General features: G+C 39.4%; 2 protein-coding genes across 6 annotated transcripts in view; one reads left to right on the top strand and one right to left on the bottom strand.

Annotated features, from left to right (window-relative positions):
* Positions 1–26,797, top strand: part of ASAH2 (N-acylsphingosine amidohydrolase 2) — a 204,278-nt gene that overhangs the window by 148,492 nt on the left and 28,989 nt on the right. The window lies entirely within an intron of this gene.
* Positions 2,028–26,797, bottom strand: part of A1CF (APOBEC1 complementation factor) — an 88,621-nt gene continuing 63,851 nt past the window's right edge. For 4 of the 5 annotated variants that reach the window (XM_002718366.5, XM_070057677.1, XM_008270123.4 and 1 more), the window contains 7 exons: positions 23,049–23,213; positions 16,734–16,831; positions 11,305–11,578; positions 9,173–9,378; positions 6,345–6,481; positions 5,493–5,647; positions 2,028–2,255 (listed from right to left, as the gene is read on the bottom strand). In XM_002718366.5, coding sequence (XP_002718412.1) covers positions 2,104–2,255; positions 5,493–5,647; positions 6,345–6,481; positions 9,173–9,378; positions 11,305–11,578; positions 16,734–16,831; positions 23,049–23,213 — 1,187 coding nt within the window. In that variant the 3' untranslated portion in view covers positions 2,028–2,103. The remainder of the gene's footprint in view (positions 2,256–5,492; positions 5,648–6,344; positions 6,482–9,172; positions 9,379–11,304; positions 11,579–16,733; positions 16,832–23,048; positions 23,214–26,797) is intronic. The other variant, XM_008270124.4, reaches the window with a different exon arrangement.

Raw genomic sequence — 26,797 nt, forward strand, 5'->3', positions numbered from 1 at the left:
AAAAAGTGACTTTCTCTGGAATAATGGTTTTTCTCATAAGGAGATTTCTGAATTAACTAATTATATATCTTCATTTTGATTAAACTTCAAACTTCTCTGAGCTAAGCCTTGTACTTTGGGTTGACAAGACATGCAGATTACTTTTTGCTATTTAATTTCAAGGATTCTAAGGGAAATCAGAACTTCTCTCTTGGAATTTGGAATGCTTTTTTTAGGCTGAGCAGAACTTGCTTGCTCCAAAGGAAATGTGCTATGTCAATGTAATTACTCTTTTTGAGAATGAAAGCAGGACTGGTGGGGGTGGGGAGTGAAAAATCTGAATCTAAGAATTGCTTTAGAAGGAATGTTTTACTTCTCATTGTAGAGTTATTTTGGCCCAAGTCTCAGTTTGAAGTCAATGTGAATTATGTTCAAATTTATACTGTTTATGAGATGAATATGTGTGAAAAAATAAGATCTGGCTCTTTAACTTTGACTTTTTTCTTACATTTTCTACTAAATCCAGTGAAGGAAAAAAGGAAAAAAAAAAAGGATAGCTTAGAAATACAAAGAACATAGCCGTTCCCAAACTTAGCTGCATATTGAAATCATCTGGGGATTTTTAAGGACTACTGGTGCCAGGCTTCCATTCCAAAACAGTCTGACGTAATTGGTATGAGGTGAGATCTTGGTATTAGAATTTTTAAAAGCTCTCTAGGTGTTTCTAATATGCAGCTAGATTTGGAAACCACTGTCCACGGGCACGTGAGGAGCTAAATGCAAAACAGAAAGCACAGAGCCTTTCAAGAACTTCAACTTCATGTTTGGAGCTTTGGATACCTGACTGGAGCTAACAGAACTGAAAGGTTACAAGGACTTTTACGTGATAGAAATTTACCTGATGTTGATTGGAATCTGGCCTGAGTTTGTATCACAGAACTCCATTAAAGAACTTTGGAAAATTATATGCATTAAATAAAAGTTAAAAAAAAAAAAAAAAAAAAAAAGAACTGACCAAACTTTCAACACCTTTGTGTTATGTTTTCCTTTGAGTCCTGTAGAATTTTATAAGTGTCAAAGAATTTTCTTTTTAAATGAAAATTCTAGTATTATGACTCTTAAACCCCTGATGAAACTGGAACAGTAGTCAAGGTATTTACCATTGGACTTTGGAACAAAACAATCATTAAAAATTTGGCAAGAAAGTAGTGGGTTCTTTTCACCTCTCTTCTGGATCTGTCCCACTCTACTCCTACCCTAACCACCATCAAGTGTGCCTGTAGAAGAATCCAAGATTCTAGGGGATTTGTGCAAATAGCACCTTTGCTGTTTATGAAGAAACAGTTTGTAATCAGCAGTGATGGAGGCAAGGTCTACTTGTGACATCTTCAAGACAAATGGACTCAGGTATGGTTCAGCTGTCTGATACTACAAGTTTGTTTTAAAGGAAGGTAGAGGCTTTCTTGGCAGAGTTAATGTAGGAGAGTGAGAAAAGCCAAGGCTAAGGTCAAGTTAATATTCATTAACTGACTCTGAATGCTGGGTAGTGGTCCAGGATTTTGACCAAAGAAATAAGGGCAAATCTTCAACTTCTCTTGTTGAAAGGACTTCTCAAACAATTAGCTAAGAAGGGAAAAGTATCCTAAAGGATTTTCTCCAGACCTGACTTAACTTTTTATGATTTTAGAGATGAGCTGAGTGAGTCTGAAATGAAAGTAGATCAGTGTGGACAAGTCTAAATTTTTAAAATGAGAAAAAGTTATTTTGTGTTCATGCGGTTGTGTTGTGGGGATCATTGGTAAGGGTGTGGTAATAAGTGTGGGCTAATGAATTGAGTAAATATGGGGCCTAGATTTGTTTTAACCATGTCTGCAAAACCTCATATCAATTTCTAGGAATTCCTCAGGCACTGCAGGGGACAGGAAGGACCAAAAGGCCCCTTCACATTGATTTCCTTTAGGGCTACCATTCTCATTTCACAATTCTACACAGTGAGTATATGCTGTACAGTCTCAGGAAAGCATGCTTCAGGAAAGGCATGACATCACTAGGGGACTACGTTAGAGGTTTATTTCTTCTCTTTAGAGTTTTATGTCTTATTCTTAAATTAGAAGAAAGAGATCTTCAGAAGGCTCCATAGGCATCCCCTCGAGCAGTCACTGCAAAAGTAGGGTAGACCTCATAGGCTGTGTACGCTGCTAAGTCTTGTCCAAGTGTCACTGCTTGCTTGAGTTGGGCTGCAGACATAGGTGCGGTGGCGTTAGGGACAGCATATCCTGGGGGAGGAGGCAGAGAAAATTTCACGTAAGGATCCGATTTGCTCCCTTTGACTTACCATCCTCTTTGAAGATGACGGAAATGTAACATATTGCTTAAAGGTAAAGTGTGCTTTCAAGGAGGCACAACTGTAGACTGAAAACAAATGTTTTAAAGAAGGGAATTGTTTGGGAGACAGACAGAAGTGGTCTGCCATCTGTTGGTTCACTCTCCAGATGCCAGCATTAGCTGGGGCTTGGCCAGCTGATACCAGGAGGTGGGAACTCCATCCAGGTCTCCCACATGCATGGCTGGGACCCAACTACTTGAGCCATCACCTGCTGCCTCCCAAGGTTTGCATTAGCAGGAAGGTGGAGTCAGGAATTGTTACTGAAAAGGGAGCCTAGATACTGTTATTCGAGACACAGATGTGTTAACCAGTAGGCTAAATGCCTGATACAACTAAGTGATTTTTAAATGGCATTTGAAAAGACCTAAGACAGTATTCCTCAAGGAAGGGGAGGTCACTTGTGTCAGCATTCCTTCACACTTAGAGAATTAAAAACACGGGAGGCAGGATTCAAGAACCAGAATGCCAGCAGGGTGCAGGGTTGAGCAAGGCGTGTCATTTAGGACTTTTTCAGAGGCTCCAGAAATATGTGAGCAAGGGGAGGTGAGGCAGGGGTCGCCAGGACATGGTGGAGGGTGCTCTGTGGGGCTGGTATCTGGCTCTGCTGCAACTCCACACTGGCTAACTGAGACAAGAACATCCATTACTTTCAGCCAAGAAGGATGTATAGAGACTAGGTGGTCCAGGAAGGGCCACACTGTAAACTCTTAGTGTTTTTCTCTGTAACGCTGGAACAAGCAAAGGTCAGCCCATCTCCATCCAGAACCCAGCATGAACAGCAAAAGCACCACCTGTTTCTGATCCCACTATCAATCTTGTCCTGGGTGTCTGCAGAGGCCTTGCTGCCGGTCCTCACTCTCAGAGAACCAAAGGGGTTGAGTGATAGATGTCACGTGCGTCCCCATTAGCGTTAGCTAATGTACACTCCTGGAGAAGGCGTAATAGCCACAACCGACAGTAATATTTCCGTTAATGCTTTAGACTGAGACCTGGCTATTTCTGAGACTTATGAAAGATAATAAGCAAAAGTGGGAAGTATATGAAAGTAGCAAATGGGGCCGAGTTTCCTCTTAAACAAGCCCATTTGATTTATGTGCGGTGAAGTCTGCCCAACTCCAGACAAAGTAATTTTTTTTCTTTTTCCGGTGGCTTCTTAGAAGTGGTGGCAGGAAGCTGCCTGGACTGTTGTTTTATAAATTGAGTTCACTCCTAGGCTCATTCACTTTAGTCAGTAATGCTGATTAATGCACAAATGAAGTTTGCTATATATTCCAAGTGTATGACAAATGTGTTAACAATTACTTTCTTGATTTTGCAAACAGTATTTCTCGAGTAATATGAATATGAAAATATGTGCGTGCACGCAGCATAGATTTTACCCTTGGGGATTTTGATTTTTTTTTTCAATTTGGCCAATTTCTTAATTGCAAAGCATTTGTGTTTCAAACAGGTCCTTTCCTAGGAGTCCATTATTCTTTGTGTGGCTCCCCAGCCATGTTATAAGTGAGGCTCTCAGATTCTTATGAATTCCCAAGACAGCTGTCATGCCCTACATGTTTTTAACTTCTTGCAGGAGCAAATAGGAGTGAGGCTAAAACATCCCAATGAGAAAACCAACTTTAAAATTCTGACAGTGGATCATTTATTTTTCCAGTGAATTTGTTAGGTGTCATGGGGTGTAGCTTTTGGCAAAATGGGGGTTCAGGTTTCTCCAGGCACTGAGAAACCCTAGCATAGTTCTGAGTTGAAGGACACATGGCCAGCAAGCACAGGGGCAGTGTCAGCTGCTGCCTTGATAACCTCTCTGAGACTCACCACAGATGGTCTCCAGGCTCTTCCGGAGAAACAAAGGTAGAAGTGAGCGGGAAGCATGATTAGTTTTAGCCTGACTTGCCAGGATGGGAGATATAATCACAATTTTTACAAAATAAAACAGGGGTGAGCCCATGTGTCATGCATGTGAAGAATGTGAAAGTTCTCACATCTACACATGACCAATATATGAATTAACCAATTAAAAGGATTGCCATTTTTCTAGGTGTAGTCAGAACTCTCAGGGGCATATTAGGGGCGAGCTGAACACAATGACATGTCAGAATGGCACATTTCTTCCGTAGAAATAAATTTTTATTACTAAAAAAGAATGCAATTACACTAATTGCTGAGAACAAGTTTCTAATAGAACTTTCTTGCCTAGTTCTGTTTAATCTCTAGAGGATTCTTTTTAATGATTAACATTTTTAATTTTTTAACTTTTTAATTCTTTTTAATTATTAGCATTTGTTATGGGCACAAAATAATTGGGGAACAGTCTTTTAATAGGACTCATGAAGGCATGTTGGTTGCAAAATTTTTTCTTAAATTTTCACAAAGCAAAGTAAGGAAAGCAGATTGAAGGTTAGAACTGGGGAAGGAGCTCAAGGAATTACTTTAAAGCTGGTCGGCTTTGGCTGAGTCACTAATCCTTCCCAGACTCAGTTACTTCCTCTCTCTAATGGGATCAAATCTAACCTCTTGGGGGTGTCATGAGGATTATTGTGATACTGCAAAGCTTACTGAGCATTTAGGTGAGTGCTTAGCACAGAGTAAGAGTGCAAACAACCACCAGCTCTTAGTAGATAGACCCAAACTCTCTAAAATAAAAACCCAACCCTGTGCAAGCAAACCAGACTCAGGAGAATGAATTCTTTTTTTGACAGGTAGAGTTACAGACAGAGAGAGAGAGAGAGAGAGAGAGAGAAAGGTCTTCCTTCCATTGGTTCACTCCCCAAATGGCCACAGCAGAGAGCTGGACTGGAAGAGGGACAACCGGGACTAGAACCGGTGGCCATGTGGGATGCCGGCACTGCAGGTGGAGGATTAACCAAGTGAGCCATGGTGCCGGCCCCGAGAACGAATTCTTTTAAGACCATGCAGCTGCTGAAAGCAGAGCTGAGCCTGCAGCTCTCTTCTGCCCAGCTCATGCTTTCAGGATTCACACATCCAGCAAACTCTTCTTGGTGCACAGATGGTGGAAATCTGATTTATTGTCAGTGGCATTCACACACAGTTCTGTAAGACCACAGCACCAAGAAGGCTTTCCCAAACACTGCCTGTGGGCTGCCATTTCTGGCACAGTCTTCCATACCTGGGAAAACAGTAGCAGAGGCGGCAGCTGCGGCAGCGGCGGTCCCAGCGTCTCCTCCATCAGTGGGGATACCCAGGCTCTGCAGCGTGTACTCGGCCGCATAGTTCTTTGCTTCATCCACATAGGCACTTAACTTGGGCGGCGTGAAAGGGTGGCTGGAAGGCATATTCAGCGAGGATAGGCATTTTAGAACTTGTGTTGTGGAGTCAGGTGAAAACCTAATGCACTGCCAGCTTTGAAGAAGACTGGATGGTGGGATTTTGTGTGGGTATTTTTCATTCTCGTTGTTCCTAAATACATGTGCATCTAGAAACCATTGTGAATTGACCTAGAACACAGGTAGGCCATGATATTCCTGGGGCATGTGTGTAACTCACAACATGGCTTTTCCTAAGGTATATGTAAAACACAGTGGTTCCTAAAATACAGAGAAATGCAGGCTTGAGGTCAAAGTTCACAAGGTATTAATATGCAAACAGAATTGTCGTATCTTTGGTTCAAACCCTAAATGATGAAGCATGGAGTTATTCTGTATAAAAACGGGCATTTCGGTAGTTCAGATAGGAGAATGGGCCATGGGCCATGGTTTTCATGTCTGTTACCTTTTGTATTACCTAGTGCTTTCCTTCAGTTGTGGATACCACCACAGTCGTCACTGTGGGACTTGTAGATGCCAGTCTCATGGCTCACACATACATCCCAGCTATACATCTCAGTGTTTACATGCCTGACACGTGAGTAGCTAGTAGACTTGAGTGTTTGTATCACTGGACCAGGGACCAAACACACCCCGTTTACAAGTGCAGCTTATTCTACAATCGATCGGACTAGGAGTTGGGAGGAGTTACGCACATTGCCGGGTTCTGGTTGGCCAGGGCAGGGATGGTGATTTTGTACAAGAAGAGCTGCCTTTGGTCTTGTCCGATGGCAGAGTGAAGCTGGTACACAGGCTGCCCCCAGTTATTTTTCTGACATATTTCCTCTAATATCTACAAGATTTAAAAAAATGTTATTTTTTCCTTCAAATGTCACATTTGCATTATTTCTCCAGTTTTCAGGTTTTTAAACTTTGCATTTCAAAGTTTAAGCTAATATGAGAAGCCATAAAATGCTACATGGCTTAATGACTCATAAAATTTAAGTTGAACTCAGTCTGAACTCCATTTAAAATGTTTTATCTATTAGTTCATAAAAATCATTTTCACACCATTTACTCTAATACATTTTCAGCTTAGGCCATTAGCTGTAACTTTTTACTAAGAGCTTCATTTTATGATTTGTTTGATATATTTATTTCCTTAAAAAATTTATGTTCTAGTACTGTGTGGATAGATTTACTCATTATTATCCTTAATACCTCTGATTACAATGGTTTAGAGAAGATAGTCTAAGAATATATAATTTAATGTCATTTGTCAAAGGGTTTTAACCTCACATTTTCAGAAAAATACAGTTAAAAAGTTGGATGGGTTTGTATCTATTGGTGAGCATTAATAGATGGGTGTTGACAGTTGCACTTATTTTGCTGCTTTGGCAAGACACCGCTTCTGGCTATCTGTATAGTGATCTGATTTATAACATCTTCCTGCATGTTTATTTTTCTTCTGTAGTTACTCCAAATTGATCTTCTCTAAAGGCTCATCTTTATATACAAGCCCTTTTTGCTGGCCCAGAGGTCCTGATGTCCCCCTTGGTCAGCTGATTCAGTGTACTATGCAGAACAGGGCAGACATCTGGGAAAATAACTGGTGGCACTGAACGCTGCCCCAGGGTGTGCCTGGAGCTGCTTATCCCATTTGCCCTACCAGTAATCCAGCAGCAGTAGCGTGATATTTTTCCAGTTTATTATTTTGTAGATTGCTCCTATTTTTGCTATCATTTTTTTATTTTTAATACATTGGTTTGTTATAGCTGTTGTCATTAAACCATTATTTAAGTTTCATGAACAATAAAAAGTTAGCTTTTTTGGCAAAATAATAAGTAATAAATTAGCTTTTGCTGGTTCTACCTGCTTGTTTATACCAGGTGTGCAAATGTAGGCTAAAGGATCACCCACTCTAACTGCTGGCTTTGCAGGGGGTTTATAACCTTACTATGAGGTTGTTTAGGCCCCACTTGAGTTAACTGGGGTGGCTTGGTCCGCAATCTGTAAGCCACAGTTATCGGAATGGAGAGACAACTACAGAACTTTCACTAGTTTATCAATGGTTATATACTTTTTTAAAAAGATTTATTAATTTATTTGAAAGGCAGAGTTAGAGAGACAAAGAGAAAGAGAGCAACAGACAGACAGAAAGAGCTTCTATCTGCTGCTTAACTCCCCAAATGGCCACAGTGACTGGGGTCTGGCCTGGCCAAAGCCGGGAGCCTGAAATTGCATCTGGCTCTCCCAGATGGGTAGCAGGAATTCAAGCAGTTGGGCCTGTTTTCCTAGGTGCACATTAGCAGGGAGTTTGATTGCAAGTAAACAGCCAGGATTCGAACTGGCACTCATGTGGGATGCTGGCATCACAGGCAGCAGCTTAACCTGCTGTGCTACAATGCTCGCCCCAGATGACTACATATTTATATAAGGCATGATGCATTTCTAACTGAGTCTAATATAAAAAGCACAGGTCTTCATCATGTGATAGTAGCTTTTGTGATTATTACTTCTCGTTTTCTTAAAAGAATCCCGGTTGCTCAATACTTTTAAAAATTATCCATTAAACTTAATTTATTTGAAAGGCAGATTGATAGACGGTGAGGAAGAGATGGAGAGAGAAAGAAATCTCTGTCTACTGGTTCACTCCCCAAATGGTCACCACATCCAGGGCTGGGCTAGAAGCCTGAAACTCCAGCTGGATCTCCCACATGGGTGACAGGGTCCCAACTACTTGGGTCATCTCCCACTGCTTTCCTAGGTGAATTATCAGGGAACTGGATTGGAAGTGGAGCATCTGGAATTCAAACTGGGTATGGGATGCTGGCATTGCAGGTAGTGGCTTAACTTGCTACACCACAACACCAGCCCTATCTTAGCACTTTATTTACGAGTTTTATTTTGGGTTTTAACCCAAGAAGATTGGGTGATTTGGTTGTATAGTTTCTGAGCTAGCTCCATCACTGCACCTACCAGATTTTATTAGAATTACCTGTTTATATGTCAGTATTTTTCTTGTGGATATGATTTTTGATAGCAAGGATTTTGGCATATTGACTTTTAAATCTCCAGCACCTTGCACGATACATGGTGCATGAAAGAAGTCTAATCATTGTTTTTTGGACAAACAACTGATTGCTGTTTACCACTCTGATAGGTATTCTTTTTTAAAAAACAATAGCCTGGGTAGGGTTAACAAAAAGCTTAGATAAATTAATATGTGTGTAAAAGAAAGTCATTAATCTTCCCCTAAGATGAGCTTTTAGAAATTTAAATTTTCTTCTTGATTTCAATATAAGGACTACTATTCTTCATAGCTCTGAGGTTATTTGTATTTCAATAGATTAAGATTTTTACACTTTATAATTTTAAAAATCAAAAATATAGTGGAACAATGCCCAATACTTCCTCAAAGTACATCATGTTGATGGGCCACTCAAGAAAGCAACGCCCAAAATAGACCAAATCATTTGATGAAAAGTGAGTGATAGTTACTGATTCAACTTGAAGAAACTGTGTCTGGAATGACATTACCTACCTGGGGAGCAAGTTTAATTCCCTGAGGTTTTAAAGTGACAGGATTCATTGGGGTGAGCTCCATCCCAGGTAAAATGTCATAGAGTTTGTCTTCTCTCTTGTCTCCTTTCACCTGGTATCCACGACCCAAGCCTGTGTATGCCAAATAGCCGCGGCCGCCCAGTCCTCTCACTCCCGCAGCCCCTACAGGTACATTCATGTAAATTTCTAGGAATGTAAGAAGGCATTAAACTGAATCAAACCACCAGAAAATCACCCTGAATCTTACTGTAATGGAAAAGTTAGCCCAAGTCACATTGATTATTGCCCTGAAGATGGATAAAAATGCCAGGATTCTAATGTAATGAAACTCAACATAAGGTAAGGCTCACTATAGATGCTTCTTTCTCTTTTTTATAAACTAGCTATGGAAGAAAGCAATACCAGCAAAGCTAGCAATAAGTACATGAGCAATTAAAAAATTTTAGAGCAGAGAAATTTTGCCATTTATATCTTTAGTTAACTCTTTGTTGACATTTTTCTGTAGACTAAAAAAAATTGGGAATGTGTTTATTTAAACATCCCAATGTAGTATGATCACTTGTACTGAAATCTGTGTTGCCTAGAGACTGACACTAATCACTATGTCAGAAGTGAATTCTACCTCCCCCAATTATCCTCTCCACAATGACCTATTGGAAAGACAACATTTAGAAGCACGTTTTTAAGTTCACCATCCTCTCTTATGCTCTGTCAACGTGAGGCTTAAATTTCCATTGAGTTTCATGCATAGATTCCTTTTGATTTTTGTTTTTCCATATTGCTACTTCGATTACCTATTAGTGGTATAAAGAGATAAAAATTAAACTGATTATCCTTCATCAATATTATTCATTAATACTTTCCTTTCCCTTTAAGTGGTTTCCTTTTTTCTACATTACAACTGGTTGACAACTTATATTTAATATATGCATTGGTTAGTGACATGATTTTATATTATGTATGTGTAATGTTTCAGGAACATAATTTATTATCATATAGATGAATTCTCCTGAAGGAAATTCGGATGATTTCTTTTACACTACAATTTGGGGAAGAACAGTGATTTTATTTTGAGTTTGGAACTTCAAAGGCTGTTGATTACTAGAGCTCCTAGGTTGGTCAATTCAATTCCCCTGAAAAATATTAAAACAGGTAAATGGTTGTTTCTGTAGTGATCTGGATGTGTCCCTTTACTCCTAAGTCAAGCCAAAGAATAGATTTAAATATAGTTTGTTGCATTTCTGAGGTGGATGTTGCACTTGGAGATACAAGTAGGATTCTGTTGCCATTAGCCACATTGTAGAAAAACTATTCTGGAAGATAATACTAAGCAGAGACAAACCAATTTCTTGGGAATAAAAAATGCTTCGCTTATCTTCTACATTGCTTGAACTAACTGAGTTCAGAAAGCTGCTTGAATGTTTAGAATTCTTACAGATTTGAAACTTGAAATATTATTGTCTGGAAAACAGATTAAGTTCTTTTTTTCCATTTGGAGGATATTTAATTCCCCACATATTATAGATAAAGTTGATTTCCTCAAAGTTTGACTTTTTAAAAGGTATAATATATATTTACTGAGAGCTACCTTATGAGAACATATGCTGGTATGCTGTATTTATGATCATTTGTGACTTACTAGTATATATAAAGATAATGCCATTGAGTCATATGAAGTACATATGTGCCTTGAAATATTTTTGCTATTTGAGGTAATTGGTTTTCATTGGACCATGCTGCTCTTCCTTGGAAGCTTTGTAATGCATCACATATGATTGCAAGATGGTAGTCTAATAACAAAGAAGAAGCTAACAATAGTAGAACAGTAGAACTAGGTTTTAGTTGGCATATATTTTAGGGTATTCATGCAAAGATCAAGCTTGTACATAGACTCTTTTTCACTATATTCTGACAAAGTCTTTTCAATAACCAGTTGTAATGTAATCAAAAGAATCCTTTGGAATGAGAACTATTGATATGATATCTGATTTTCAACGCACAATTTCTCAGTGCTTTTCTGCCAGTGGACCCAACTCATTTTTCAAAGGCTATTACAGAATGAATCACTTATACACTTTTGGTTACTGTAAGGCTGGAGCTGACTGATGTTACCTCTAACAGAAGGGGCTCGAATAATGGCTCTGTTGCTGAGGTGTCCTTTGGTGGCTGGGAAGTGAAGACTGGGAATCGCCGCATAGGCCTGGGGGGCATAGAAGACAGGAGCTCCAAGGTAGGCTGCGGTGGGATCATAAACATGGCCCAGAGAGTAGGTGTAGTCTCCTTGCAGCATGGTGGCCCTTCCACCTGTGCCTCGGGTGTACCTAACATAACTGTCCTTGTCCACTGGTTTGGCTAGGGTCACTTCAATAGGAGAACCGTCCAGCACCTGTTGTGGAGAGCAAAAAGACACCATGAGAAGATCTGGAGACCAAGTGTGGCTGAGCCCTAATAACATGTTTCCTTCCAAGTGTTAGACTGTTTGCTGTGTGTTTACTGTTTTAGTTGTCTGTCTCTTGTCTCTTTACTGGTCTGTCTTTATATGCCAGTCAGTGGTTTCTCTGGTTTTGTTGGTACATTGCATAAGATGCCAATAGGTTTGACAGTGACATAGTGGTCCATTGACATATTGGTTATACATTTATAATCTAAATATAGTCATTGAGACAGAAAATTATGCAATATTTTCAATTATATTATTTGTTTAAAATTACATTGTATATAAGTAAAAGAAATTTCAGGTTCATTACGGGCAGACTATATCTCCATTACCTAGTCAGTAAAGTGAGGGTGAAAGCAAAACAAAGAGATATTCTGAAATATTATCACCTTGCAATGGCCAGCCTAATCAGACTTTTCCAGATGACAGCCAGCTAAATGTCTTAGTCCTCAGAGCAGCTGTACAATAAATTTCTCTTAGGGAAGAAGAGAGGCTTCAGGGGAGCTCTACTTAAGGAAGAGGAATCTCTGTGAAGCAAACTTTTAATTTGCTGAGCAGCTGGGAATTAATAAACCAGGATAATAAGGAGTAGGTGTGGCTGCGGGATCAGTACTGAGGTTTCTCAGGGCACACTCCGCTTAAAACTGCACTCAAGAATCACTGGAGTAGTTCCTCCCTAACACCAGTTTTTGAGATTGCTAACAGCTCCAGATGTTGAAGGCAGTGGCTGTGTGTACGTCTACACTCACAACTAACTTCTCCGTATTGCATGCCTACACAAGAAACAAAGATGGCTCTCGACAAGTACTTCTTATTAAAAGGAAAAAGCATTGATAGAAAACATTTGTTTCTTTTGAATGGGAATATGGTGAGCCTCTATTTTATATAAATAAAGGAAACAATAGAAAGTGTTTTTACACAAATTCTCTTTTCCTTCAGTTGAATCTTCACCATTGTACACATCAGACACTCAGTGGTTCCTGGATTATTGATTATTTCATAGTCATCCTGGCCCTTTGGTCAACTTTTGTAAGCAATCTGGCCATAGTTTCATTTGCCTGCCTTACTTTTTAATAGTAAGAGCCAGTGTCAAATACCAGTATATTAGATTGAACACACTGGGAGATAAAGTACAACTAGTATTTAACAGTCTTCCGTTGATATTGTTATAATTAGAAGAAATAGTCTTGGAATGGGTTACCTTGTATACAAGTTTCTTTAAATATTTAGTACTATCTTGGGGAAGATGAACAACTCAAACAGGTCTCTGGTTATAGGCATGTCCATCTCAAGAGATGGTCTGAGTGGAGCGATTCTTTACTGCAAAGTCAAATTTCTTAGTGTAAAGGGTTTTGTTCTGCATTCCTCTGCTCTTTCCAACAGTGTTTTAAACTCAGTATCATATTTTAGTTACTTGGTTTAGACATCTCAAGATCTAAGACAACACCTTATTAATCCGTATAACTCAAACCCACCAAAATTTCTTTCAAATCACAGATATTCATAAATATTTATAGAATAAGTGAATATTCATAAAGGTATGAAAAGAATCAATAATGGTCCAAAGCTCAATTCATCATATTTCTTTCTGGGTAGACTTCCTTCTCTGAGTTCCCTAACAGTCTCTCACATTGAAGACTTATAATGACTTGTCCTTTTTCACCCCTAACTCCAATCACTCCCAGGGTTCTTTGAGTTTATTCTGTGCAGTTCTGTGTAGAAGCTCCCTGCCATGTTCTATTCCCACCTTAGTTCTAGCCCTTATTTCATCCCATTAGGATGACTAGAATAGCTTCATAACTAGTTTCCATTACCTCTTTCTTCTTTCTCCCTGCTCTATAAAAAGTCAATTCTCTCAAGTTAATGTCTGTAAATTATAAATATAATCATTACTCTACTACTACACACACACACACACACAAATCTTCAAAGTCTGAGCTGGTCTGGTAAGTTGAATGCCATTATCCATATGGATGCTCAGAACCCTTCATGGGTCCTAGGAAAACTTGCTTTTGATTTCCACATACCACATTACAGTTAATTATGATATATAGAGTGTACTTACTACTAATAAATATATATTTTAATTTATAACATATGTAATGATTACCATAAAAATATTCAGCTATAAAAATTGCAAATAATTTGAACACTTTCCCACTGTCATTAACCAATGTAATGATTTAGCATTCAATTCACTATTGGCTGTATATTCTTCTCAGTCAGCAACATGTACACTCAGCAATGTTTCCAAATAGAGAAAATCTAACTTATAAGTTGTTTTCAAAGCAGCAACACTTTTTGTGATACCAAACTTAATAATCAATGAAGGTGCATTAATGTTTTGCTTCATATACATATATTTAAGTGTACATTATTTTTTCCTTTTGTGTTTCAGGGTCAGTAATGTTTTTCTCCCAGAATTCATTTTTGTAGGCCTCCATGTAGCTCATTTAGAAGGGGATTCCCTGTGTTAAAAGGGCTTTGCTGGTATGTTCACTTTGGCCTCCAGATCTACACCCCATTGGCTCTGGCTGCTCTCTGCTCTGGGAGAGTAGTATGCATGGGGTCTTCTTCAGGGTTCCCCAACCTTCTAGATTTTGATTGGATTTGGCCCATGGGAAACCTTGGCAGAAGATTGGAGAGACAGTGAATTAGGGCATTCATTCTCCTGCCTTGCTCTTTGAGAGGTCGCCTTGGGCTGGCTGTATCTCCTATCACTTTTCCTCTCCAAGGAACTGCTTCATAGAATTCTCTCCCCTTTCAGAATTCCTGAAAGTTTTCCAGTCCCTTGTGCCTTGTGTTCAGGAATGCTGTGTGCCTCAGGCTCCTATATTCCATATTCAGTTTTGTAATTACTTCCTTTGCTAACTGCTCTGTTTGTATCCTCCAGTTTTGTCTTACAGTTCCCCAATTCTGTGCCTCTTTAAAATTGCCTCTTGTAACCTCCTGAAGTGAAATGGACACTATGAGAAATGGTGACTTGATCAGCATAGCCCTGACTGCTAATGGACAACTTAATACATTATCCCTCATAGTATTTTTTTTTGTCTGTTCTACTTAATATGACTGGTTTAATTCTGTAATTATCACACAGTTATTCTTAAGTGTTGAAAATTAACTGAAATGTGATCCCTGTTAAACATAAGAGTGGGAATAAGAGAGGGAAGAGATGTATAATTTGGGGCATGCTCGGGCTGACTTGCCCCAATTGGTAGAGTTGGAAACATACCAGGGGATTCCAATTCAATCCCATCAAGGTGGCATGTGCCAATGCCATCTCACTATTCCAAGTGATCAATTTCAGTTCACAATTGATCATAATGAAAGGACTAAGAGTCAAAGGGAGCACATAAACAAGTCTAGTATCTGCTAACACTAACCGATAGAATAAATAAAGGGGAGAGTGATCCAACATGGGAAGTGAGATACTCAGCAGACTCATAGAATGGCGGATGTCCTAAATAGCACTCTGGCCTCAGAATCAGCCCTAAAGGCACTCGGATCTGGCTGAAAAGCCCATGAGAGTATTTCAGGCATGGAAAGCCAAGACACTCTGGCAAAAAGATCTCTGTGAGTGAGATCCCAGTGGAAAGAACAGGTCTTCAAAGAGGGAGGTGCCTTTCTCTGAAGGGAGGAGAGAACCTCCACTTTGACTATGACCGTGTCTAAACAAGATAAGAGTCGGAGAACTCAAGGGGCTTCCATAGCCTTGGAAACTCATGACTGGTGCATAGGGAGATTACTGATGCCATAAACAGGAGTGTTAATTTGTAAAGTCAACAACAGGAGTCACTGTGCACTTACTCCTCATGTAGGATCTCTGTCCTTAATGTGCTGTACACTGAGGCTTAATGCTATAACGAGTACTCAAACAGTATATTTCACTTTGTGTTTCTATGGGGGTGCAAACGATTGAAATCTTTACTTAATGTACACTAAACTGATCTTCTGTAAAAAAAAAAAAAAAAAAGAAATTATCAACTCCCAACTTGACTCTCACTGGGATTAAACATGACAATAGGTCTGATCTGATTTCATCATCATTTAAAAAAAATCATCTATTATTTTTCACTTTATGTTTCTGTGTGGGAGCAAACTGTTGAAATCCTTACTTAAGGTATACTAAGCTGATCTTCTGTATATTAAGATAATCGAAAATGAATCTTGGTGTGAATGGAAGGGGAGAGGGAGTGGGAAAGGGGAGGGTTGTGGGTGGGAGGGACGGTATGGGGGGGGAAGCCATTGTAACCCATGAGTCGTACTTTGGAAATTTATATTCATTAAATAAAAGATAAAAAAAAATAAAATTGCCTCTTGTTCCCATATTTTGTCTTTTGGAATTAGACCAAATTTTTATGGCTTTTCTTACATATATATTATCTTCTATCCATGACAATTTTCTGATTCTTTATAACTTGAATTTTTTTTTCACTTGTATCTCTTTTTTACAATACTTACTTTACTGTGCTTTGCATAGGTATTTGTACTTGTCTTGTTCCTCTGGCAGACTTCTAGCTCTTTGACAAGCACCTTTGATTTTCTTCTTTTTGTATTCTGGACATACTGGTAGGTAAGTGGCTTACCAAAGGTTTTTGATGTTTATTGGGTTGATATGTAATTCCATAGACAGATAAGTAGAAAGGATTTAAAAGTTGGTTTTTCTCCATAACCTACTCTTGACAAGGTGAGAGATTCTAATTCTTCTAGAATTTGAAGGTCAAACTCTAAGGACAATATAATATCTTGACATCTTTTCTCATGATCCACCTCTAAAATACTGTCATACAGAGGTGATCATCTTTTGAAGAAACAGAAGAAATGGAATTGGGGAAGACATCTTGAAATAATATACTCTCACCTTCTCTTCCTGAGGAAAGTGAGGGCCAGTAATTTGTCCAAGCCCAAAAAATGTAGAGGTAGAATTGGGGATATTAGCCCCATTGTCCTTTTACATCACTTCTTTATGCATCTTAAATGATAGATGCAGCAGTGTCAGAGATGGAGAAAGTCAGAGTAAGATAAACTCACAGGATTGTTTGTTAGAGTGCCCACCCCAAACTTGAATGGGACCTGTACCCATTTTTCATTCCCCCTGCATTACCTTTCCATTTAAAGCTTTCATAGCCTCCACTGCATCTTCTCGGTGACTAAAATGCACAAAAGCATAGTCTCGGATTTTCTTCACCCTCTCCACAGCTCCTGTAAATAGAGTGAAAGTAGCTTCATTAGAAAACTTGAGATTTTGCTGAAAATGCTACATATAATTTTCAAAGAGTTGAGACTATTTCAGGTGTCTGGCTTTAATATTCTACACATTCCACAGAAGATTGTGTTTATAATTTTAAAATAATTTTTATATTCTGAGATAATTATGGGCTGTGTTTTGTACTTCTTACATTAAAAGATTTTATAAGGTAGGAATGGTATCTTAGTTTACATCTTTTTTAATGTGAAAGATAGTACCTTATGTTTGACAAAATATTTGTTGAATGAATTGAACTCAATGATTGGTCATGCTATAAACATATTTAGAAATGATTAAATCCAAATTACAACAAGGCATCTTTAAAGAGAACAAAATGGGGTTGGTGCTGTGGTGTGCTAGGTTAAGCCTCCACCTGCAGTGTCAGCATCCCATTTGGTTAACTTTTGGAGTCCCAACTGCTTCACTTCCGATCCAGCTCCCTGCTAATGAGCCTGGGAAAATGGTGTAAGATGGCTCAAGTTCTTGGGCTCCTGAACCCATGTGAGAAATCTGGGAGAAGCTCCTGGCCCTTGGCTTTGGCCTGGCCCAGCCTGACCCTTGCAGCCATTTAGGGAGTTATAGCAGATGGAAAATCTCCCTCTCTCTACCTGTGTCTCTTTCTCTCTATCTATGCCTTTCAAATAAATAATCTTTTTTTAAAAAAATACTTAAATGGAAATATTCAAGAATTTCTATTACATTTTAAAGTTAAAAACAAATATATTATTATAGCATTTGTTTTTTAAAAATCCCAGTGTCTACATTTGCATACACTAATATAAATATACACACACAGAAGGAGAACTGAAAAAGTGAAGACCAAACTGTTTGTAGTGATTACTTCAGGAATACAAAGAAAAGTTAAGGAGAATGAAGACTTTTATTTAATTGATATACCTTTGTATTTTTTAAATAGTTTCTTATTTATATTTTATGTGTAAGAACTCAATCAACAACATTTTTATGTAGAGAAACTGCTATATAGATTGATGGCAACATGCAAAAATAAAAACTAAGATACCAGGATGATTGAATATTATATATTTAAAATATTGTTGCTTACTCAACTTTAAAAATAAACCTTTTGCTTAGAGTGAGGGTAAGATGAGACCTGGTTTATACACCATCGGTTTTGGGTTTTGAATGCCTATTGTCCCCTTTCAGCTTTCACTCATTTGTGTGGATCGTTTTTGTTTTGGTTTTTTTTTTTTTTTTTTTTTTTTTTTTTTTTTGACAGGCAGAGTGGACAGTGAGAGAGAGAGAGAGACAGAGAAAAAGGTCTTCCTTTTGCCGTTGGTTCACCCTCCAATGGCAGCGCTGATCCGATGGCAGGAGCCAGGTACTTCTCCTGGTCTCCCATGGGGTGCAGGGCCCAAGGACTTGGGCCATCCTCCACTGCACTCCCTGGCCACAGCAGAGAGCTGGCCTGGAAGAGGGGCAACCGGGACAGAATCCGGCGCCCTGACTGGGACTAGAACCCGGTGTGCCGGCGCCGCAAGGCGGAGGATTAGCCTATTGAGCCACGGCGCCGGCCTTGTGTGGATCTTTAGAGGTCAGATTTTCTTCCCTTAACCTTAGTTCCTAGAGATAACTTGGGAAGAAGCATTATGCCAGGGAGGATAAGAAGAAAAAGTCCTGTCCTTTCTTCCTTTTGCTGTCAAAGTTTAGTTATCCTTTTAGATTCAAGGACACAAAGGCAATTAGAGTTTCGACTCTACCTCCTGGTTCAGTGACCATGAATTATCTTCCTATGGAAAAATGGCAGGCCTTTAGTGTAAGGATCATTGAAAAAATTTGTGGTGCTTCCTTTTCTTTCCCCTAGCCTTCAGCCTTTGATTTGTGACAATGGTTATACAGAACAAAATTGTCTGGTCAAACTAAGACATTAAAGGTATCTGAAACTATGAAGCATGGGAAATGGAATGAATTTTCAGTATGATATCTTTATTCGTTTCAGTATCAGGGAAAGTGATTAGCGCAACTCAACCCCATTGGTAACTGGGAAGTGACGGTCAGCTGGTGGTCACCTCCACCTTTCCAGTCTTGGCTCTTACTTCAACACCACCCTCCACAGCAGCTCCCCTAGTTTGTTAGCACCCTTAGAACAGGATCTACTTCAGATGCACCTTGCAGTCATGTTCACCTAGTTCCTGCCTGGTGCCTCGGATATGAGGGACACTCAGTAAATGCACACCGAATGAGAGAATATTACCATTCAAATCACACTCCAACTTCTGTCATCCGCATTAGTTAGGTGGCATACCAGATGATAATGGATTTAGGTGTTCTGAAATTCTGCTTGCAGATACTTGCAATCATATTGTATTTTTGGGTGTTAATGTTCAGATTCACTTGCTTTTGGAAAACATAATGAAAATTTAACCTCATAAAACAAATTAGAAAGAGCTTATATCATAAATGTTGGTTTTCTGTTCAACACTATTCTCCACATGATTTATTTTATTTGTTTTTATTTGAGGGAGGGATGGAGGGAGGGAGAGAAGGAGGGTGAGAGGGTGAGAGGGAGAGGGAGAGAGGGAGAGGGAGAGAGGGAGCAAACTCCCATGTGATTCACTTCTCAAGTGCCCGCAATGACTGAGGCTAGCCAGACCAAAACTGGGACCTAGGAACTCAATCCAGATGTCCCATGTGGTTAGCAGGGGTTCAGCTACTTGATCTATCACCTTTTGCCTCCTAGAGTACATATTAGCTGGAAGCTGGGATGGGGAATAGAGTCAGGACTCAAACCCAGGAGCTCCCATATGGGATGTGGGGAACCCACCTGGTGGCTTAGCCATTAGGCAAAACACCCACCCCATGTGGCTTATTTTAATATGTTCCTTCTTCAGTGCACACTGTGTTTTGTTTGATAATCCCCAAGCAGAAGGAAAGGTCATGGACTATCAGTGGTCATGATTAATGGAGCATCCATCAGCAAAGAAGAAAGTCCTCTGAAATCACCATATTGTGAATCAGGAAAAATATTACTCTGCTCACTACCAACTTGTCAGCAGCACATCAGTTTCCTAAAGGCAAACACTCCTGGGTGCCAAAAGGAGAATTACCAGAGGGTCCTGGTTCTCAAAGGGTGGCCGCCTGACCAGCATCGTCAGTTTTACCTGGACTCAGCCGAAACATAGACACTTGGGCCTGCCTGAGACGGGGCAAGTCCTCTGTGTTTTAAGAAGCTCTCCAGGTGAGTCTGATGCTGCTAAACTGTTACAGTAAAAGCAGGTTCTGTAGAACGACTATAATTGGAACTATAGCAGATACCCTTAGGCTACACTGGGGAAGAACCTACATTTTCTGGCCCCACTTTCTGTTCTGATTGTCATTTGTTTCTGTGAGTGCCAATATATATTTTTTTCCAGACTAATCAGTGTTACAATGAAATATAGTCAAATATTTCCAAGAATAACTAGGTTACCAGCAGGATCCAAACTTTAAATAGAATTTTTAAATGTTATTTTCTTATTGCCTCTCAACATTTTTCTAGGGAACTGTAGCCTCCTTGAATACATCCTTTTCACTAGAATATAATCTCATTAGCTCTGACTTTTCTTTCTCAATGCAGCCTATATCTGATAGCTGTTTAGCTTGTAATTCATATTATTTTGCAGAATGCAAAAAAAAAAAAAAAGAATAAGCTACACATTATAGAATCCAGAGAACTGTGCCACCAGCCTCAGAATTTGCCCTTCGGTCAACTAAGATGCACTTTAGGTTCAGGAAGAAAAAAGAGGGAGAGAGAGAAACATATCTGGCGCTCATTATTTTCATTATTATGAATAGAGTCTGGGCACATGTCCCCAATACAGATTGGGAAAACCGATAACCTGTGACTATGAAAGGAAGTAGCCTGTTAGGAATTTCCCATTCTAACCTTTTCTCAAAAGAGGCATTGTTTTAATTAGATAAAAATAGAAAGTACAGGGGCCAGTGTTGTGGTGCAGTGGGTTAAGCTGCCACTTACAATGCTGCTATCCCATATCAGGGTGCTGGTTTGAGTCTCAGCTACTCTGCTTCAAATCCAGCTTCCTGCTAATGTACCTGTGAAGGCAGTGGGGAGTGACCTGGGCACCTGGTCCCCTGCCTCCCATGTGGAGCCAAGGATGAAATTTCTGACTTCTGCTTCAGCCTTGCCCAGACCTGGTTGTTTTGGCCATTTGTGGAGTGAACCAACAAATGGAGGACCTCTCTCTGTCTCTCTCCCTCCTCCTCTGAAACTCTGCCTTTCACATAAATAAATAAATCATAAAAAAGAAGTACTGTTGCCTCTGAGAAGATAGAAAATCAATACAATTGGGGAGAGGATGATAGAATTCTATATATATTAAATATTATATGTGTTATGTATATTATTTTAATGGCAAAGAGAAATACAGAGATAGTCCATCCACAGCCTCATTCCCCAAATGCCTACAATACCCAGAACTAGGGCAGCCTAAAGTCAGAAGCCCGGAACTCCATTGGATGGCAGGCACCCAAGCATTTGGGCCATGATCTACTGGCTCCCAGGGTTCACATCAGCAGGAAGTTGGACTGGAAACAGATGAGTTAGGACTCAGTTCAGGCACTTCATAATGGAAGTGGGAGTCCCAAATGGCACCTGAACCGTTTTTGCAAACACTGGACCCACATGGAGCAATGTTTATATATACGTACATCAGTTTGCAGCCTTGCAACTGCATCTTGTTTCAGATCTCAGCTTCCAAGTAGATGAAGTGTATTCTTAGACAATTTTAAGTGATAGCACCATGGCTCCTGCTTATCAACAACCTAGAAAGTTGGCTGGAGAATGAGCAATTCTATTATGGAAGGATGTTACCACTAAGATAAACCTCGGCCAGTATTGCCCAGTGTGTATTCTAAAATACACAATTCCCAAAATTGGTCTGCCACAAAATAGAGTCCAAGCTCCAAAAATTTGGGAAATGAGGCATCCTATCCACTGAAAACTTTTAAAACATGTTAGAAGATTAAAGACTGATAAATCTCACAATAAAAAATTGGTTTAATGTTTTGGAATTTGGTGTTTATGAACTTACTTGACTATGGAGCCCTTTTAACAGTCATATCTACCAAGAATTAGTTACTGCCATAATAATTGTTATCCTGGTAGCTCAGTCAGTCCAACAAATAACTGATGTTCTCAATTGGTTTGGGGAAACACATTTGGGCACTGTTTCTCAAGGTGCTTCCCCAGGCTCAGGGCTGTAGCTTTCATTTGGAGAAGAAAGAAATAGGAGGTTCATCTTATGACTGAGAATTGATACAGAAAACTTCTGACAGGATGAGTAGGAACTAATTGCTCCCTTTCGCTTTCCTTTCATTCCTTTTCTTTCCTCTTCACCCAAATGCATTTCCTAGGATTAATCACCACCTCCTTACTCATGTACCTAAGGCCACATACATGTTATATTAGACCCATGGTTCTCAATTGGGGTCAGTTTTACCAACCCTTAGGGCATAATAGGGGACTTCAAAAAGTTCATGTAAATGTATTCTATGAAAAAAACTGCATGGAATTCAAAAATTTTTTGTGACAAAATCAGCATCTAATTTCATTTTCCATGAACTTTTGAAGTTTTCTCATATTTGGTAATGTCTGGAGATATTTTTGGTTTTGACAACCTGGGGATTGCTACTGGTCTCTAATGGGGAGGGTTCTAGCCTGCAGCTGACCTTCCTATGATCCAGTGGACAGCCCCCTACAACCAAGAATAATCTATCCTTAAAAGTCAGTAGTAAAATTGAGAACTCTCTATTAGACCTAAAGTTACGGCGATGCATTCATTACTGCCGTAAATACTTACTGAGCATTTATTTTCCCCCAAACCCAGAGACTGAGTTCTGAGACTAAAGAGACAGTAAGAAAAAAGAACTCAGAGGATTTACAGTTCAGTGAACAATAATCACTCATCTAAAATGTAAAATTATCAAAATAATTTTAATAAGTGTTATGATAATAAGTGTTGACATTATATAAGATTATCATATTGGTAACTATAGTACCGAGTGTCCCTTTTCATAATAGAAAGACAGGAGTATTGTCTGGGTCATCTGCATGCAATAATGAGAATGAGCTAAATAGAAGTTATCCTAGTTGAGTTACAGGAAGTCATCTCAAGCATCAGTGCTTTCAGAGCATGTCTTACACGTATGTCCTACCTGGTTTAACATTGTTGAATTCCTTTTCAATCATCTCTTCTGAGGTAGATAGCATCAGATTTCTTACGTACAAGATTTTCACTAATGACATCGTGTCTTCATCAACTTCTACTTCTGGCTCTGCCCAATCTACTGCAATAGGATGTCCCCATAACTGAATCCTTCCTGTTGAAAATGATAACAAGTATGATGAGTTATGTATAAATTATCACAATATCTCTGTTGAGAGTGATGGCCTTTTAAATCGAAGGGACCCTTGAGATCTTGGAAGAGCAAGACCATTAAGGAGCTGATTATTGATTTAAGAGACATACCAACTAAATCTGAGACGTGGTTAGAAGTTCTATGTGACCAGTGGCTTATTGTAATGATTGTGTAGAAAGGAAGTAGGATGTGGTTTGAAATGGAGCAGAAGAGAGGCAGCAGTGGGCATGTGTGGCTCTTAGGACACTCTCACGTGGTGAAGGTCACTGTTCAATGTGAGATTGCAAAAGGGGAGAAAGACAAACAATGGATTTAGAACTCAGACATAGTGTCTGATGCCATGAAACATTAAAAAGGTCACTAGGAAGTGTTTCTGCTGCAGCTGAATCTGTTTTGTTGGTCACCAAAGAGTGATGCTTGGGTAGGGATGTCCCTCAGACATGCCTCAGACATGTTCATGTCCTAACCCTGTATCAGAACATGGGTGGCTCTGAAATCTCAAGAAAGTAAATGCTTTATTCAGATTAAGAAGAGAGATGAACAGCAGAAGAGTATATGATGTGAACATCTAACTATTTCTAAAAAGGTGGTTGCTATCATGACCACATATATATTTTATAGTTCTATAATTATAATTTCTGAGTGTCTTGGATTATGTGTTTCCCATTTTCTGTCTCAATTCCTTCCCACAGCAACCCTGTGAGGAGGGGAATGAGTCCCACTTTGACAGAAGAGAAGACAAACTTTAGAAAGAATAACTTGCCAGACCTGACTCACTTCAGCACTTCTCCCTTTGATTTTTGTGACCCACTTCCTATGCCCCTGCAGGAGACCCATGTTCAAGTAATGAGTGTAGGGTAGGAGTCAACGCAAGTCTGAAATTTGATGGGAAACCATTTGTTGGCTTTTTAAAATTAGTTGTTTGGGAACAAGCTATATCCTGCAAACAACACAAAGCCTGAGAGAACAAAATCAGGCATTCTTAGTGTTCAGTTGTTATACATGGGAGGCAATTACTTTCAATCAAAATGTGTATTTTTACTCCTTGAAAAGCTGTCAATGGAAGCACCTGTGCCCTGGCATTCTAAGATCCGAGTGAAGAACAGACACATCCTAACCAGTTAGTGGATTTCAGGAGGCGGGCTCTTGGTATCCCAGCTGCCACTCTTGCTTCTGCATTGCTTCCCGCGAGCTAGGTTCCTTCAACACTCTCTTCCTTCCCCTTCTCCCCCTCCTCTCTCAATCCTTCTCTTCCTTTCCCCCCTATTCTTTACCTCTTTGTATGCCTTCCATAGAAATTTCTTATCCCAGGACCCTAAGGCTCCTGGGTAAATCTAGTTTCTGTAGCCCAGTGGTTCTTTAACATTTGCTGAGCTTAAAAAAAAAAAAATACTAAAGCTTGGATTGCATCCAATGGTGTGCCAAACCCACTTACTATGCACCTGCAAGAATAGACTTACATTTTCATATTTTTTTATTTCCAGCTTTGTTAAGGTATAATTGACAAATAAAAATTATATACATTTACTATGTACACTATGATTTGGTCATTGTGAAATGAGTAAATGAAGTTAATTAACATATCTATTGCTTTACATACTTTTTTTTAATGTGATGAGAACATTTCAGATATACTCTGTTAGCCATGTTACATGTATAACACTTCTTCATTAGCTCTACTCACTAAGCTGTACAACTGATTTCCAGAACTTATTATCCTAATTAAATCGTTGTGCCCTTTGGTCAATAGTGTCCATTTTCCTCAACCCAGACCTTGGAAAAAACCATTATATTCTACTTCTATGAAGTCAGCTTTTTCATATTCTACAAATAAGTAATATCATGCAATATTTGTCTTTCTGTTTCTGACTTATTTCACTTAATGTCTTCCAGATGCTTCCATTTTGTTACAAATGACAGAATTTCCTAATTCTTAAGGGCTAAATAGTAGATTCCACCATAATTAATAAATAAATTCACTGAAGTTGTAGGATATCAAATCACCTTACAAATTCAGTAGTGTTTATATTCACTAACAATGAACTATCTGAAAGGAAATTCAAGAAAACTCCCATGTTCAATACCTCTCTTCCTCAGATGCTTGGGTGTAAGTTTAATCAAGAAGATGAAAGGCCTATACTCTTAAAACTATAAAATGTTGATGAAAGAAACTGAAGAAGAAACAAATAAATGGAAAAATGTCTCATACTTATGGATTGAAGGAATTAATGTTAAAATCTCCACATTGCCAGCGCTGTGGCTCAACAGGCTAATCCTCCGCCTTTCGGCGCCGGCACACCGGGTTCTAGTCCCGGTTGGTCATCGGATTCTGTCCCGGTTGCCCCTCTTCCAGGCCAGCTCTCTGCTGTGGCCTGGGAGTGCAATGGAGGATGGCCCAAGTGCTTGGGCCCTGCACCCCATGGGAGACCAGGAGAGGCACCTGGCTCCTGGCTTCGGATTGGCGCGGTGCGCTGGCCGCGACGGCCATTGGAGGGTGAACCAACGGCAAAAGGAAGACCTTTCTCTCTGTCTCTCTCTCTCACTGTCCACTCTGCCTGTCAAAAAAAAGTCCACATTACCTGGAACAATCAATCTGTAGTTTCAATGCAATCACTAACGAAATTCCAATAATATTTTTAAAGAAATTAAAAAATAAATTCTGGAATTTGTGTGGAACCACGAAGTATTTTAATAAAAAAATAAGAAAAACAAGAGAAAGAAGCTAGAAGCTTCATACTACCTGACGTCAAAATGCTCCACAAAGGTATAATCATCAAAACAATGTTTTGATGGCAAAACACAGGCATATAGACCAGTGGAACCGAATGCAGTTCAGAATCAAATCCATGCAATTATAGTCAACTGATCTTTGACAAAGTTGCCAAGAACACATGATGCAGAAAGAAGAGTCTTGTCAATAAATAGTGTTGGAAAACCATCCAACATAAAATTAGATCTTTATTTTATACTATATAGAAAATCAATTCAAAATGGATTAAAGCCTTATATATAAAACCTGAAACTGTAAAACTGCTAGAAAAAAACAGGGAGAAGGTTTCTTGACATTGGTCTCAATGGTGATTGTTTTTATTTATGACTCTAAAAGCACAAGCGGCTGGCGCCACCGCTCAATTGGCTAATCCTCCGCCTTGCGGCGCCGGCACACCGGGTTCTAGTCCCGGTCGGGGCGCCGGATTCTGTCCCGGTTGCCCCACTTCCAGGCCAGCTCTCTGCTGTGGCCAGGGTGTGCAGTGGAGGATGGCCCAGGTGCTTGGGCCCTGCACCCCATGGGAGACCAGGAGAAGCACCTGGCTTCTGCCATTGGATCAGCGCGGTGTGCTGGCCGCAGTGCACTGGCTACAGCGGCCATTGGAGGGTGAACCAACGGCAAAAGAAGACCTTTCTCTCTGTCTCTCTCTCTCACTGTCTACTCTGCCTGTCAAAAAAAAAAATAATTAAAAAAAAAATAAAAGCACAAGCAATGAAAGCAAAAACAGAAAATTGGATTTTATTCAACTAGAAAGATTTGCATAAAAATGGAACAA

This window comes from Oryctolagus cuniculus, chromosome 15 (assembly GCF_964237555.1).
Source record: "Oryctolagus cuniculus chromosome 15, mOryCun1.1, whole genome shotgun sequence".
NCBI classification, from domain to species: Eukaryota; Metazoa; Chordata; class Mammalia; order Lagomorpha; family Leporidae; genus Oryctolagus; species Oryctolagus cuniculus.